The sequence below is a fragment of the Panthera pardus genome, unplaced genomic scaffold (assembly GCF_024362965.1).
Source record: "Panthera pardus isolate Hobbes unplaced genomic scaffold, ASM2436296v1 HiC_scaffold_7, whole genome shotgun sequence".
Classification (NCBI taxonomy): Eukaryota; Metazoa; Chordata; class Mammalia; order Carnivora; family Felidae; genus Panthera; species Panthera pardus.
Genome location: NW_026527002.1, coordinates 46,397,639 through 46,414,910, shown reverse-complemented (window position 1 = coordinate 46,414,910; position 17,272 = coordinate 46,397,639). Strand labels below are relative to the sequence as shown.

At 37.4% G+C, this 17,272-nt stretch overlaps 1 protein-coding gene across 1 annotated transcript in view; it reads left to right on the top strand.

The window, feature by feature from the left end:
- YWHAZ (tyrosine 3-monooxygenase/tryptophan 5-monooxygenase activation protein zeta) overlaps positions 1–13,096 on the top strand; it is a 32,684-nt gene extending 19,588 nt beyond the window's left edge. Inside the window, exons 3-6 of the mRNA XM_019467973.2 lie at positions 6,914–7,037; positions 7,759–7,922; positions 8,000–8,095; positions 10,883–13,096. Of these exons, the coding sequence (XP_019323518.1) occupies positions 6,914–7,037; positions 7,759–7,922; positions 8,000–8,095; positions 10,883–10,942 (444 nt within the window). The 3' untranslated portion in view covers positions 10,943–13,096. The remainder of the gene's footprint in view (positions 1–6,913; positions 7,038–7,758; positions 7,923–7,999; positions 8,096–10,882) is intronic.
- Positions 13,097–17,272: the final 4,176 nt, after the last annotated feature.

The following is a 17,272-nucleotide window of genomic DNA, read 5'->3' as shown; positions in this document are numbered from 1 at the left end:
ATTGCCGCTTTCCTATTTATACTCTCATTTAGACCTCGTAGCAGCCTTTGAAGTAGATTTTCATTTTGATCATTTTATAGAAGTAGATTTTGATTTAATTTTGTAGATTAGAGCTGAGATTAATTGGCCTGAGATACCAAAATTAATGACAAGAGGAGCTTTCAAAGTCCGCCTGATTTTGGAGTGTTTGCTTTATTACCGAGCTTTTGTTCCAAGAAGTGCTTGGATACCCAGAGATTAGAGTCTTGCCACCGGTTCAGGTAATAGTTTTGGTGTTATAGGTGATTTCTGGTCTAATTGTTGCCTAAAGGTTTGATGTTTTACTCTTCCTCTTAATTTCATACTATAATCATACCAAAGGACTAGTGATAGTGGTATGTCTGTAGAATGGCTATAGATTTTCAGTTTATAAACCTTTCTTTAGAAATGTTTGACCACAGAGGCACCTGGGTGGTTCAGTCAGTTGAGCGTCGGACTTTGGCTCAGGTCATGATTTCAGTTTATGAGTTGGGTTTTTGAGTTCGAGCCCCACATCAGGGCTCCCTGCTGTCAGCACCGAGCCTGCTTTGGATCCTCTGTCCCACTCTCTCTGCCCCTCCCCCACTTGCGCTCTCCCAAAAATAAAAAAAATAAATAAAAGAAGACCAAGTATTTGACCACCGTCAGGATTGAATGTTTTAAGTTCCTATTAGTGGAGGCAAGTTGAGCCTACCCCAGGAAGGGCAGCCAAGACTACATGACATGTCGGTTTATGTGGTTCCTTAATTTTAATACACTTCCAAGTCAAAGCATTGATGGTATTAGATCATTCTTGGATCAAAGCATGTGTTAGAAACTATTACTAATGTATCCTGCTGTGGTAGATTGACTGGTTTGGGGGAAAAGGTCATTGGTTGACCCCCATATGTGTATCTTAAGTGTTTTCACAACCTAAGAGCTTAATTGTATTTGTAGATGGAGAAAAATCTTTTATCTCTAACCTCAAGGGCCACATAATCTATCCATTGACTAGATTAAGGTTCAGTGCCTCATCTTAAGAATGATACCATTTCTGGGGCGCCTGGGTGTTTCAGTTGCTTAAGCGTCCAACTTCAGCTCAGGTCATGATCTCCCGGTTTGTGAGTTTGTGCCCCACATCGGGGTCTTTGCTGACAGCTCAGAACCTGGAGCCTGCTTCGGATTCTGTGTCTCCCTCTCTCTCTTCCCCTCCCCCACCCATGCTGGTGTGCTCGCTCTCTCAAAAAATGAATAAACATTAAAAAAGAGAGCCATATCACTTAGCACTGGATAATGAACATTTACAGAGAGGTGTTGGATGTGGGCTTCTAGTGGTATCTTGCTGCTTTCTGTTCCACTTAACATTAAGAGACAGTGGTTGTCATCAAAAGCAGGTTTTTAAATTGCTAGAGAAAATAGTGTGAATTTTTAATGTGTGCTTACTTTGGAATGAGAGAGAGAGTGTGTGTGTGTGTGTGAATGGGTGAGAGGAAGAGAGAGAGAAACACGGAATCTGAAGCAGCCTCCAGGCTCTGATCTCTCAGCCCAGAGCCTGACGCCGGGCTTGAACTCACGAACTGCGAGATTAATGACCTGAGCCAAAGTCAGACATTTAATCAACTGAGCTACCCACGTGCCCCAATACTGTGAATTTTTAAATCAAATTATATTTCAGCAAGGTTCATATGGATTATGTAGCCTCAATGCTTCAGTTTAAGATGTTTTTTAATTTCATGTTTGACTTAAATATCCTTTTCCATTTTAATTACATTTGTATTAAAAACAATGTATTATGCTATAGAAGAATTTTATAAATGCAGGTATGTCAGTAGTCAATCTTTGTCTCATAGTTGGAAGTTGTGATGTCTCACCTACCTCTTAAATAATGCTGTGTTTCCCCTTTGAATTCAGATTCTTAACAATGTCCCAGCATTATCACTTTCATTGTACTACAGTAGATGAATGAAATTTAGGAGGTTGCACTGTATATTTAGTAGGATATTCTCTGAAGTTTTTTTAGTATGTTTTGCAAATAGCTATTAGTCCTTTCCTCCCTTCCAATTTTTTTAATTTGCTCACCTCCACAATTTTTTTTCCTTGTCACTGCTGCTTTCTGATTAGTGCTGCTTTTTTGTTTTTCCTTTTCTTACTCTTTTTTGAGAGAGAGAGAGCACTCATGTGTGTGCTGGAGTGGGGGTGGGGGTGGGGGGTAGGGAGAGAGAATCTCCTGTGGGCTCCACGGCCCGCCTAGCACAGAGCCGGATGAAGGCTCTATCCCGTATCCCCATGACTGTGAGATCATGACCTGAGCCGAAACCAGAAACCAAGTGTTGGAAACTTAACCAGTAGAGCCACCCAAGTGCCCCCTGTTCTTACTCTTTCCATCTTGGTCTTCTCCCTATGTTTGCCTCTTTCCTCTGGCTTCTTAGTCTGGAAAATATACCTTTTATTTCCCTTTCATCAGTTTAAGAAATGAATATACTTAATTGCCTCTTTAGTGTCAAAATTAATTGAATGAATTCTGTATCTTCAGTATCTAACATTAGAGTTGAATGAAACCACATCTGATTTATGAATCTCCTCTATAAAATAGCCAAGTAATCATCTTATTTTTCCTTAAAAATCTCTGGAAGAGTAGATGGAGCTGTCTGACTAGATGGCCTATTCCAAGTTTGGACCACTCATACAAATCTCTCTTACTGAGCAGAAATCTGCCTCTTGCTAAATTTAACTAGTCTCGTCTAGAGCCATTCTTGTCATAATTCTTTAAACCTTCGTGATGGTTTCTAGTTTCTTGACCATTCTTGCTTTCCTGGATATTCTCCAGTTTGTCAGTGTCTGTTTTGATACTTTTTTTTAAAGAAGCAATATATTCTAGATTTGGTGTCATTAATACCTTATAGAACTTAATCACTTTCCTTAATTTTGATTCCTCATTCTATTAATATCTTGGAATCACATCCTTTTTGGCAGGTGTATCACCCTATTGAGGCAGAAAAAAAATGGAGCATAATTTTAGTAGTACAGGTCAGATTTCCTAATTGGAGTTCACAAGTTAGTTGTGGTTTTGAGCACATAGCATAGCTGGGCCCCATTGTCTTTTGTAGGATAGGGATAATTTAGTTTGTATCTATCTCATGGGTAACTTTTGGAAGGATCAAATTAAATAATTTAAGTGTCAGAAATGTCAACTTCATGATCTTTTATCTTAGTTGTTTAATGTGTCACCATTTAAATTTATAGTGACTTTTAAAACTGATTTTTTCTTTCTTGTGATTCTGTGGCTTGCCTCAACTGAAGCTCTTCACATGGTATATTGGCTGGAGTCACTCATTGCTGCATTTGGCTGGAGCTGACATATCCAAATGACTTGACTTAACATGTCCCATTCCTTGGGCTAGCTTGTCTTGTCCCTTCTCTCCAGCAAGGTGGTTTGACTCTTTACAGGCTGGATATGGGTTCCAAGAGCAAAATGGAAAGCTGCCAGTCCTCTTAAGCGTTAGGCTCAGAAATGGGACTCAGTCACTTCCACTGCATTCTCTTGGTCAAAGCAAGTCATCAAAGTTAGCCCGAACTCAGGAGAAAGGGAATAAATTCCACACCTCAGCAGGAGGAAGAATGGCATATGTGGACAGGAATGGAGGGGAATTAGTGGTGGGCATCTTTAGAGACTGTCTACCACAATTCTGGTTTTTTTATATTATAGTTAGCTTATCGAACCAAATGTTAGGCGGCCCCTTTATTTGTTAATCTTTAATATCCAGTCTTCTTGTTTAAGTTTTAATGGTTCTTAGCTTTATGTCATTGGAAGATATGATTGCTGTTTATTTGCCACTTACTGGTTTTTCAGCTTTTTACTTGTAACAGCTTTATTGAGGTGTAACTGACAAAGAACTGCACATTTTCATAGTGTACAGTTTGATGAGCTTGCTTTCTCAACTTGTAGTCAGCACTTCATTCACCAGAAATATTTGTCACTGTTGATTAACTTAATTTGGTTCTTTTGGTCAATCATTAGGCCAGTAAGCTGCTTGACTACTGTTGTCTTGCCTTCCTATTACTTGTGCTTTCTGATTAATGTCTTTTAAAGTTTTTTTTGTTGTTACTGTTTTAGTCAGATATTGTGGCTAATTCGGCATTCACTTGGGAGGAAGAGGTGCTTAATTGCAGTTTAAAAAAATTCCCGTATGAAATTTTCACTCCAACATAAAACAGCGTTTTTGGGGATACAGAAGTTAATACTCCTAAAAGATGGGTTACTAATTTCTTGACACCTTGCATAAGTAACTTCCACAGATTATATACTTTTAAAGTGTTATGTACATCTTAAGTGATTCACTCTTAACTGCACGTGTTTGTGGCCCTCATCTTGACCTAGAATGGGTTAAAGTCTTTGAAAAGTGAAGGTCATGACTGGGCCGTATTATTTTTTTAATTTTCTTTTTAATGTTTTATTCATTTTTGAGACAGAGACAGAGCGTGAGCAGGGGAGGGACAGAGAGACAGCCAGACACAGAATCCGAAGCAGGCTCCAGGCTCTAGGCTCTGAGCTGTCAGCACAGAGCCCGACGCGGGGTTCAAACTCACAAACCCGAGATCACGACCTGAGCCGAAGTCAGATGCTCAGCCGACTGAGCCACCCAGGCGCCCCTGGGCCGTATTATTCTTAGTTTTTGTATTCTTTGCCAGAACAGTTGTCCACAAACTTAGAGACTATCTTGCCCATCATTGTATTCTTAGTGTTTAGCACAGTGGAATTAGGTGAATGTGAAAAATACTGAAGCAGTAAAATTTGAAATATAAATGCATAGGTGACAAATTACTTTCATGATTGGGCTTAGTTATTGTCACTTCTTTTACTTGAAAATACTTTTTTTTTTTCCTTTTTCTTTTTTTGAGAGAATATGTGAGAGAACAGAGGGAGTGGGAGAGAGAGAATCTAAGGCAGGCTCCACTTCCAGTATGGAGCACAATGTGGGCCTTGATCTTACAACCATGAGATCATGACCTGAGCCAAAATCAAGAGTCAGACACATAACTGAGGCCCCCAGGCACCTAAAAATATTCTTAATGTAATGTTACATATGTAAATGAGCCAGAGAACAGTTCACAGTTGCCTTGTATATACACGGAGCCTTCTTTAAATTTGCATATTTTTCTTTTGCTATTTGATCTGAAATTATTTGTGAATTCTGGTTAATCACATATTTTTCTTTAATTAGACATCATAGTCTAATCCTTAGCCTAGTCTGTCAGAAATAGAATTTACCCTTTTAAGTGTAGAGTTGCCACCATTTAAACCTAGACTGACTTCAAAGCCACTATGCTATGCCATCTTCCATAGTTGAACGAATAATGTATTTTTATAAAACTTGAAAAGGCCTAATCATTTGTTTCTAAGTGACATTTTAAAAAATCACATTCACATCAGTGAAAAATCCACTGATTATATTAAATGGAGCAGTGGTTTTTGGAGGTAGATCCCAAAAGAGCTGCCATAGTTAGGGTTCAAAGAGTGCTCATGTCCTACAGAACATGGTATTCAAAGGACAAAACACTTGGAACTGAGAGATCTTTGAACACAAGGGTTATGGGTGCGGTTGTAATATAGTTTTTGTTTCCTAATCGAAGTGTTCATCTGATTTCAGGCCAATAGTTTCAAATATTGGTTAATAATCACAGGAAACATTTTAGATTGACTTCTCACCTTCAACCCCTTCCCATAATGCTGTGCAGCTTGGCCCTACTGCTTTGTTGACCACTACCCACTTCATCTGGGTATCTGTAGCTTCTAACTGTTTTGCATATAAGTAGGTGTTACATAGACTGAATTACTAGGTGACTGCCAGAAGAATAGAAACCAAGAATTAACTCTTTTCCTTGTAAAAACTGACTAGTTTGGGACTAAGCCCCGTTGAAAATTGACTTCCCTTGATTCCTAGGGTATTTTTAGTTAGGAAAATTGGGGGTGGTGAGATGATTTTGGTTTTTGATTATTAACTTTTGCCTAATTGTACTACTGGAATTCTCTTTCTCCCCTTTAAAAGAAAAAAAAAAAATCACTAGTTTATTGTGCCTTCTCCCCTGAATCCAGCCATCTAATTTTTTGCTGTGTATCAATTACAGAATGTAATTATTATTAGCATGTTAGGGTTTAAATTAATTTAAATTGTTAATAAAAAACAAAATTATAGGATGAAGTTTTATCTATTGTCTGGTGTCATCTGTAAACATGTATTTTATTAGCTAAACATCACTTTAATGAATTTATAGGTTTACTCTTCAGATCTTTAATTCTCATAATCCTGTCTACCTACTGTCCTAATTAGAAACAGTTAAACTTTTGACTTTGAACAACTTTCTGCCTGTTGTGAGGTTTTGCTTGAATTGTGTTCTTCTAAATGAAATTAATTTTGTTCTGCTTTCTCCTTATGCATTCTAAGAGTGTCTGTTACATTATTGGTTTTTGCTTGGGTCATAATCCTCCAGAGTCCCAAAAGGTTCATCTCTTACATTCTTTTCCTTCTAATGACTACCTTGAAAATGGAAAGTTTGACAGCCTGTTAGAAAAAGCTTGTTGGGAGCTGTGCTGCTTTCACATTCACTGAAACATTGTCATTTTTATCAGCATATGTATATAGATAGCAAAATGTCAGGGAGGTACATATTCAAAATGTATCATCCTTAAGTAATAAATTCAACACTAACTTCAAATTTTAAGTATTGCTGTCCAAAGCATCCTTCTTTTAAACCACAAATTCCTGGGCCTACTACATTCAACAATTGTATTATTGGCAATGACGGTATTAAAATTTTGTCACTTAAGCTACATACAGTATGCTCTTAAGAAATGCAGATATTTTTTTAGTCTTACAATGATTTTATTCTTATTATGACTGTTTCTTTTCTTCTAAAGTCTCTTTTGGAAAAGTTTTTGATCCCCAATGCTTCACAAGCAGAGAGCAAAGTCTTCTATTTGAAAATGAAAGGAGACTACTATCGTTACTTGGCTGAGGTTGCTGCTGGTGATGACAAGAAAGGTATACTGTGTTTTTCAATGTGTTTGTTGAGTTTGTATAATATAACACAGTATGGAAATAGTCTTTTTTTTTTTTTTTTTTTTTTTTAGTTTATTTTTTTGAGAGAGAGTGAGCAGCAGGGAGGGGTAGAGAGAGGGGGAGAGAGAGAATCCCAAGCGGGCTCCATGCTTCCGCACAGAGCCCAACACAGGGCTTGAACTCATAAACCGTGAAATCATGACCTGAGTAGAAATCAAGACTCAGACACTTAACCAACTGAGCCACACAGGCACCTCTGGGATATCGCGGGTTGTGTTTTTTAATTGCTTAGAGCACGAAATGAAGAGCAGTAATTAATTTTTTTAAAGTCCTGAGAAGGTACATCTACTGCCTAATATTGGTGTTCTAAAATGTTCACTTGCTGAAAAGCCAATTTTGTGCATAAGAATGTTTCCTTAAAATTTTAAGAAATCATGATCACAGCATAACTGTAGAGCAGTACAAACTAATTACTAAAAATGTAATAATTCTGAGGTGATTTGGTTTTGTCTTGACGTTGACCAGTGACTAGTGTGTTCCTGGAGAAGGTTTTTGTTTGTTTTTTAATTTATAAGCCTCATTCAGTTAAGGTTGCTACAGCTTAATATTTCAGAGGATATCATTGGATATTAAAGGTTTGGTTTGAAGGAGGAAAATGAAGTGCAAACTTTGTCAGTACATTTTGGTGTGTTTTATTACCCAGGGATTGTGGATCAGTCACAACAAGCATACCAGGAAGCTTTTGAGATCAGCAAAAAGGAAATGCAACCAACACACCCCATCAGATTGGGTCTGGCCCTTAACTTCTCTGTGTTCTATTATGAGATTCTGAACTCCCCGGAGAAAGCCTGCTCTCTTGCAAAGACAGTAGGTATTTTACCTGTTTTGTGGAAATTTAGTAATCCTTATTATTTGAGCACTTAAATGTACTTTTTCGATCATAGGCTTTTGATGAAGCCATTGCTGAACTCGATACATTAAGTGAAGAGTCCTACAAAGACAGCACGCTAATAATGCAATTACTGAGAGACAACTTGACAGTAAGTACATAACAAACATCATTAATGGCCACTGTGGTTGAAATTCTGTTGTTCATTGATAACTACAGGAATATTTTCTCACCTCCTTATTGAATGCAAATTACTATCTGCTATTTAGAGCTGTGAAGAAAAACCACCTTTGCAGAAACAAATAATAAATAGGTCAAGGACCAAAAATGTATACTTTGATTAGTTACATATCTGTTGTTACAATTTTAGTTCTTAAAAATCATTTTTTAACCCATGGTTTTCAACTTTTAATCACCTAGACTGTTTTATGTTCTGTTTCAATCTGAGTGTTTCCATTTGTTCCATTTTAGTCACAGAAGAATTTAGTTTTTAATATCAAAAGTATAGTAAAGTTTTATGTTTAAGTTCCGTTAAAAATGATTTTCTTTAAAAAAAAATAGTTTTCTTAAAGTTGCTTCCATATGTACTCCATCAGTAAGTTCAGTTACAAAATTGCAGATATTCTGTGGAATCTAAATGGAACTGTATTTTGCCTAGCTAGCCTTTTGTTTAAAGAAAAAAAAAGGCTTTTTATGGGACGTCATGCTTATCCTTCTTAGGATACTCCAGACTGAAAGAAAGAACTACAATGCCTTTTTAAAACAGTTTTTATTTGAATTGGGATCCAGATAAAGTCTATACCTTACAAAGTGGTCGTATCGTCTTTTTAGTCCCATAGGTTTTTCCATTCTCCTTCAGGTAAATACTAAATTTGAAGTTTTGAGGCTTAAGACAAAATTATCAAATTCTGCTGTGCCAGGTAATGAACTAAGAGTGAAGATTGCAGTCAGTGTAGAGCTTGAGGACTGTATATCATCATTTCATATATTTTACTTCTAAGCTTTATTCCAGTTCACTGCCAGTTTTCTGAACCTGTTCAATATTCTAGTATTAAATACTCTCAGCAAAGGTTTTTGAACTGCATCATGTACTTTATCATTACTATAAACAAAATTATTTTAGAAAGTGTAACTGGGGGCTACCAGAAACTTGTGGGATTTGTTTAGTCAAGAGAATAACCTGTAATTTCTTAAAGAATGAATTTCTTTTTTTTTTTTTTTTAATTTTTTTCTAATGCTTATTTATCTTAGAGAGAGTGCCAGCACGCAAGCAGGGGAGGGGCAGAGAGAGAGAGAGGAAGACACAGAATCCAAAGCAGGCTCCAGCCTCTGAGCTGTCAGCACAGAGCCTGATGCTGGGCTTGAACTCAAAAACCATGAGATCATGACCTGAGCCGAAGTTGGCCACTTAATTGACTGGTGCCCCAAGAGTGAATTTCTTAAAACAAATGAAAGAAGCACTTCAATTTGTTACCTCTTTTTAATATTAAGAATTTTCATATTTTCTAAAGGTTTGAAGTGATGAACCTTGTCATTCCTATAAGGTAGAAATTGGGGCCTGCTTACTGTTACAGTGTCATCACTTTTTGAGAGGGTGTGATCTGATACATGTACTTCCAGCTAAATTTTGGATATTAGTATAGCATGAAGAGCATCCTAGAACAACTGAGTAAGAAGAAAAGGAAGGATTATATTCTGATTCTGTCATTAGTTACTGTGGCTTCTCTGAGCCTTGGTGGTATCACTGGGTATCATTATTAGTTGGTTAGATCATTTATCTGTTAAGTAAAAAAAATTTTGTCAAAACTACCTAGTATTTGAGTCTGGATCTGGTTGACTAATAATTGCTAACGCATAACCCTAGTAGAAAAAATGTGTCAAGTTTTTTAAGGCATTTATGGAAAATTCAAGAATCTTTGAAGTTCAGAACTGTGAAGAGGTGTTAGAAGACAATTTCATCTTATAAACCCCTGTTTAATAGGAACACACAGGCTTCCAGAGGTCATTTAATTTAAATATGACCTTGGAAGAAGTCTCCTTTCCGGGCCAGAGATCTATTTGGTTAATAAATAAAGAAAGCTAGTGGGTGATTTGGGAGTTAGGAAAATATTGAGGTGTTTTCATTGTATAAGCAATATAAAATTTAAGATCATCTTGAATTAGGCCTTTTGTAATTATCTCTAAAAGTCATTATGAACTATTTAGATTTGCAAAAGTTAATATTTGAAGCCGCTGAACTAATTTTGAAATCATTTTTTTAACTTGCTGATAAACTTAATGAAAAATTAATAGAATCCATAGTCTTAATTACTTAATTACCTCTCAGAAGGTTGGGTTGTGACCAGTGTTTTGTATTCAGCTATTTATTTTGAATCCTACAGATTGACAAAGGTATGTTTTTCTAAGCTAAAAACATTAGAAAGCTAAATTTGTAATTTAATTCAGACTTGATATCCTCACTCTTGAATTTCATGGAGTGTGGGATTCCCTTTCGAGTGGGGAGTCTTAAGTTTTACCAAGGGAAAGTAGTCGACCTGCGCTTGAACATGGGTTGGATTAAGAGGATCTCTCATATTGGGGGTATTCAGGGCAGTCTGATATTCTCGTAGCTGTTAATACTTAGTATTTGGTGGCTCTTCTGTGATGTTTATTTTGTTTTCTCTCATATGAATAATCAAGAATTTCTTGTACCTGACCTTGTTATTTGAAGACAACTCTTTGTACTTAAAATGTTTACGCAGTGGTTAGGGAGAAAATAAGGATGTTTTCCATCTTCATTGTTCTCTTCATTGCTGCTATTTTCTAAAGAAAGCCTTTCCACAAAAGCTGTGGTTATGTTTTGGTACCTTGATAAGTAAGTATATTAAGATTTTTTTTTTTTTTTTCTGAACTGTGCTGAAAAATCTTTTTTTTTTTTCTTCTTTTTTTTTTTAACCAGTTGTGGACATCGGATACCCAAGGAGATGAAGCTGAAGCAGGAGAAGGAGGGGAAAATTAACCGGCCTTCCAACTTTTGTCTGCCTCATTCTAAAATTTACACAGTAGACCATTTGTCATCTATGCTGTCCCACAAATAGTTTTTTGTTTACGATTTATGACAGGTTTATGTTACTTCTATTTGAATTTCTATATTTCCCATGTGGTTTTTATGTTTAATATTAGGGGAGTAGAGCCAGTTAACATTTAGGGAGTTATCTGTTTTCATCTTGAGGTGGCCAATATGGGGATGTGGAATTTTTATACTAGTATAAACGTTTGGCATAGTACTTTTGGTACATTGTGGCTTCACAAGGGCCAGTGTTAAAACTGCTTCCATGTCTAAGCAAAGAAAACTGCCTACATATTGGTTTGTCCTGGTGGGGAATAAAAGGGATAATTGGTTCCAGATACAGGTGTAGTTTTTGTGGGTACTTTAAGGTTTGGAGCACTTACAGGGCTGTAGTAGAAATGGGCGTCCCGTAGATATTACATGTTGAACCATGTGTATCTGTGGCGTGATCATTCTCAAATGTGCACACCTTTGACTACAGTTACAGAAGTGATCCTTTAGTTGTGACCCAATTTACTCTGGATAAGGGCAGAAACGGTTCACATTCCATTATTTGTAAAGTTACCTGCTGTTTGCTTTCATTATTTTTGCTACACTCATTTTATTTGTATTTAAATGTTTTAGGCAACCTAAGAACAAATGTACAAGTAAAGATGCAGTAAAACGAATTGCTTGATATCCATTACTTTATGTATATCAAGCACAGCAGCAAAACAAAAATCCCATGTATTTAACTTTTTTTAGGGTTTTTTTTGTTTTTTTTTTTTTTTTTTTTTGGTTTCTGTTTTTGGGTTTTTTTTTTTGCTTTTGTGATTTTTTTTTTTTTTTTTTTTTTGATACTTGCCTAACATGCATGTGCTGTAAAAATAGTTAACAGGGAAATAACTTGAGATGACGGCTAGCTTTGTTTAATGTCTTATGAAATTTTCATGAACAATCCAAGCATAATTGTTAAGAACACGTGTATTAAGTTCATGTAAGTGGAATAAAAGTTTTATGAATGGACTTTTCAACTACTTTCTCTACAGCTTTTCATGTAAATTAGTCTTTTGGTTCTGAAACTTCTCTAAAGGAAATTGTACATTTTTGGAAATTTATTCCTTATTCCCTGTTGGCAGCTAATGGGCTTTTACCAAGTTTAAGTACAAAGTTTATCATAACAACAAAATACTACTACTATAACTACTACTGTTCCCAACCACCATGTCCCATATTTCTCCTTGTGTTTTTTTTTTTCCAGACGGGAGATTGATTGGAAAAAAAGTAATGTGTTCCATTTAAAATTTTGGTATATGGCATTTTCTGACTTAGGAAGCCACAATGTTTTTGTTCTTGGCCCATCATGACATTGGGTAGCATTAAGTTTTGTGCTTCCAAATCACTTTTGTTTTTAAGGATTTCTTGATCTTGTTATAGCCTGCCTTCAATTTTGATCTTTATTCTTTCTATTTGTCAGGTGTACAGGATTACCTTTTTTAGCCTTCTGTCTTGTCACCAACCATTCCTACTTTGGTGGCCGTGTACTTGGAAAAAAGGCCGCATGATTTTTCTGGCTCCACTCAATGTCTAAGGATACCTTGCTTCCTTTGCTTGCATCCCACAAACTATTTCCCTCATCCTATTTACTGCAGCAAATCTCTCCTTAGTTGATGAGATTGTGTTTATCTCCTTGTAAACCCTATCTTTCCTGAATGGTCTGTCATTGTCTGCCTTTAAAATCCTTCCTCTTCCTCTCTTTAAATAATGATGGGGCTAAGTTATACCCAAAGCTCACCCTACAGACTATTTCCTCAGTACCTTGCAGAAAACACCAAACAAAAATACCATTTTAAAAGAGGTGTATTTTTTTTTTTTCTTTTAGAATGTAAGCTCCTCAAGAGCAGGGACAATGTTTTCTGTATGTTCTATTGTGCCTAGTACACTGTAAATGCTCAATAAATATTGATGATGGGAGGCAGTGAGTCTTGGTGATAAGGGTGAGAAACTGAAATCCCAAATACTGTTTTGTTGCTTGTTTTATTATGACCTCAGATTAAATTGGGAAATATCAGCCCTTTGGGACAGTTGTCCCAAATACTACATTCAAATAAAAGTGCAATGGAGGTCTTGGGGTCTTTCTTTCAAGGAGAAAAGATCTTTTATGCATTGGGGTAAGATAATCCTCTTCATGGCTCTTTTTTTACGATTTCTCCTGACCCCCAGGCCAAGGACATGAAGTAATCATTTATAGCTGAGGAACATTAAGCTAGACTTGATTCTCATTCAAGTAAACTATAAATAAAATCTAAGCTTGTCACATTTGCCTATTTATGTGCATTAGTCATCTAAATTAGTTTGATATTGAAATAAATTGTGATAATACTTCATTAATATTAGCTGTTAATTTAATGTTTCTACGCACTAGTGCCCAATAGATGAAGGAGGATTCCAACCTGAGATTTTTTGCCTTGGGATTTGAATAATAAATTTTTATAACATTTCTTCAATTGTCCCAAATCCAGGCTTCATGTCTGTTTTTGTCAATGTAACGTGGTATTTCCAGGAATTTGGAGAACCCAACCGTGTATTTTGCGTGTGTGTAGTCTTGGAGTTGTTTAAAACAAAGAAAAGCTAGATTCCACTTCACAGTTGTCCTTTGAGAGAAGAACCAGCAGTGCGATCAGTTGAAAGGATGGACTCGGCTGCAGCTCTGGCCTCTGGTTCTAGCTTTTGCATTTCATAGGTCCGCTGCTGCTTCATGCTATAAAGGTCGTACAGATGGCATCGGGGAGGGAGGACTAGGAAAATTAAAAGAATGTGAAGTGGCTTCACTAAGGCCTCAGGTTGTTTTCCATTCTGGCTTCCCTGCAGTCAATCCTGCCCCATGGCCCAAATCCTATTTAAAACTAGTCAAGGCCAATATGGAATGTATAGTCTCAAGATTATTTGTGGTTAGACCTCAGTTTGAGAGTAAAACCTTCATTGAATAATTGGGGAACTCTTAACCAACAATGAGATGTTGAAAAGTCTTACGTGGCCTCTAGGTACAAATCTGAGAATTTGGGAGACTTTGCAGTAGTGACAGCATCATTAAAACAGTTTAATATCCTTTACGTTAGGGGAAAAGGGCACTTCATTTGGATGCACGGACGCGATAGTCCTTGCATGAGAACCTACAGTGTGTTAGGAACTTTCTAACTGGTGCTATCTTCTCAGAGACAGTCTTAACACATTCCTGGAGGGGAAGAGCAAGAAACCGTAATTTTTTGCTTTGTTTTGTTGTATGTAGGAAATTGTAGTGGCGGAATGGAAACATCTACAGTTCTGAGGTGGTGGCTGAAACCAGGCACTTGGAAGATGGCTAGACTTGGATCTTGTGCTAAATGTGAAAGTATGTCCATAAAATTCTCTTTAGTGTGACGTGGCAGTCACAATCTTCTTGGTTAATTCTAGTTCTCCTAAAGATTAAAGGCCTAAAAATAAGGTATTGCTGGATCTGTGTAGGTTGTTGTGTTTTGTTTTTTTAAAGAAACTTCACAAACAGACCTTTAAGGAAAATGGTACTCTTGGATGACAAAATCGTCTTGGAGAGCTCATCACGGTAGATCTGCTTTAACTTGAAAACTAACCACAAAAGTGTTGCAGTATCCATCCAAATCCGACGCTGCCCACCTGGATTCTTCGAAGTCTTAATTTATGTATGACTGTCAACCCCCAAGTAGTTCAGAACTTGAAAGTTCCTGGAATAGCAAGACTTTTGACCTGCGAACTTTCTGGAAGACATCTGCACCTCCCCTGTATTATCCTAATTACTCAATTTGTTTGTTTATTTTGATAGAGGGCATGCATGGGTGGTGGAGGGGCCGAGAGCAGGAGAGAGAATCCCAAGCAGGCTCTGTGCTTGGTGCACAGAGCCTGATGTGGGGCTCAATCTCACCATCCTGAGATACGACCTGAGCTGAAATCAAGGGTCAGGTGTTTAACTGACCGAGCCACCCAGGTGCCCCTTACTCAGTTGATAAGAATGTCTATCATGCTGGACAAGCAAGCATGTGTCTTGGCTATAGAAACCAAGTTGAAAGTGGGTGGATTTAGGCACAGCTCTTTTCAACCCCGAGTGATGCCAGAGACTCCGTTGATAAGGAGTACTTTTTTCCATATTTGAGCCCATTCCATGAAATTTCTGAAAGCACAAACTTAATCGGTCAAATGTGCATAAAAGACTTAAGTATTAATTTCCAAATCCAGACCTCAAAACCTATCAGTACAAGATTTACATTTGAGTCAGGACTTGCAGAACGAATGGGGTCTGGGTGGAGGTTAACAGCATGTGCAAAGGCTTCAAGTTACGAGAACTTAGACAATTTCCATGCTCCCACAAGCAAGGGACTCTGTCTAGGGAAGAAATAGGTTAACGTTCTGTTTTCTAAATAACAGGCTTGTGGTTTTCACTTTTAATGCTTTTGATCACCTGAGGAGCTTAAAAATGTCTGTTCCCAGCAACCAGTCTCAAGGATTGTAAGTTCTTAGGTTGGAGTCCAGGAATATGCATTTTTGGCAAAGCTCCCATGGGCTTTAATGATTGAGTCTCCTTACTGCTGAAGTCTACAGGGGGATGGGGAACACATGATTGGGAAGACTACATTTTGAGTCAAAAAAGGCTAGTTCTAAAACCACAGTCTGTATAACAAGGTTGTGGATCTGCTCAGCAGATGATTCCCAAAGCAAGGAGATTAAGGATAAAGTTACCTGCCATAATGGGTTCTCCACATTAATGACTGGTTTGGTGTGGAAACAGGTACTATTTTGGAACTTTCACTGTGTCGAGAGGAGAGAAGTAACTTACAATTTTGTGTATTTTAAGAAAATGCCATTTGCACTTGTAAATCATGCCATGCACAAAAATCAAATCCAGAAGAATGAAGGAGTTAACGGGTGAACAATGTTCATAAGATAGAGGTGGTAACTTGGTGACTTTGCAGTTTGTAAGGAAACATCTCAAAATGGACACAACATGTATAACTAAGAAAGTTATATGTAAACTCAGACTCAGTGTATATATGAACTTTAAATTCAACTACATAAAAATTTAGCTGGAAGTGGAAAGTAACTGAGACAACATATGAAGGACAATCAGAATGAATAATACAAACTATAAGAAAATAGGAAAGTGGGCAAAGACTTTGAACATTTTCATGGAAGAGGAAATAGAGGACCAGTAATTACATGAAGAGAGGTTGAACAAGGGAAATGTGAACCAGGACCACAATTAGATACCACCGTCTTACCCCCCACTTAATACAATTTGGAAGTCTGGTAATGCCAAATATTGGAGATGATGTGGTTTGGGACCTCTTACGCATTGCTGATGGGAGTTACATCCCTCTGGAAAATAATTTGGCATTATCTCAAAGGTGACTTTCACATCGCTATAATCCAGCAACTTGCCCCTGGGTGTATGTCCTGGAACACTTGGATGTGTACCAAAAACTGCTGCACTTTTTGAACAAGCAAAATAGGAGACTATCCAAATGTCCATTGGACAGAGAATGGTTATTTTATCCAATGACAGTCTTCATTAGTGAAAATCAACTGCAGCCCAGTGGGTAACATGACTGAATTTTAATAACAATATTCTGTGAAAAACAATACGACATAAAGTTCAAAAATGAACAAACCTTTTGCTTAGGCATACACATACGTGATAGGATTTCTCTTTCCTCTACCAAAAATATGAATGACACAAAATTTAGGATGGAGGTTGCCTGTGGATAAGTGGGGGGCACAGGCTAGGGCAGAAGGACATAGGTAAATGTAAGTAATTTGTAACATTACCGGCTTGGGGAGGGGATGGTGGATTCACAAATACTCATTAGAAAGCGATCCATTCAAGAACAGGGATCAAACAAGGGATACGATTAATCCAGCCCTGGGCACTAGAGGTCACAAAGGAGAAGAAAGGGAAACGGTACAGTAGGCGAGTACATTCAGTAGTCAAAGGCTTGCCTGATGGTGGTAAGATTAAGCAAAGAAAATCTGAAAACTAGCCACCAAGTTTGGTGAAAGAGCATACAAAATGGTCAGTTGCTGTCCTATTCATTACACCCTAAAATCGTCCTACCTACTCTGGAGGAGCAGGAAGCAAGAACTGGAGATTTGGTCAGAGGAAGGACTGAGTTGGCAAGGCTGTACCAGGAAACACTGGAACAAATGAAAAGTACGGTCTCCAAAATGAAGGAGCAGGAAAGTCTTTAAGAACTTTTAGTAGCACATAGCGTGTCCTTGTAGGGCCTGAAGAAG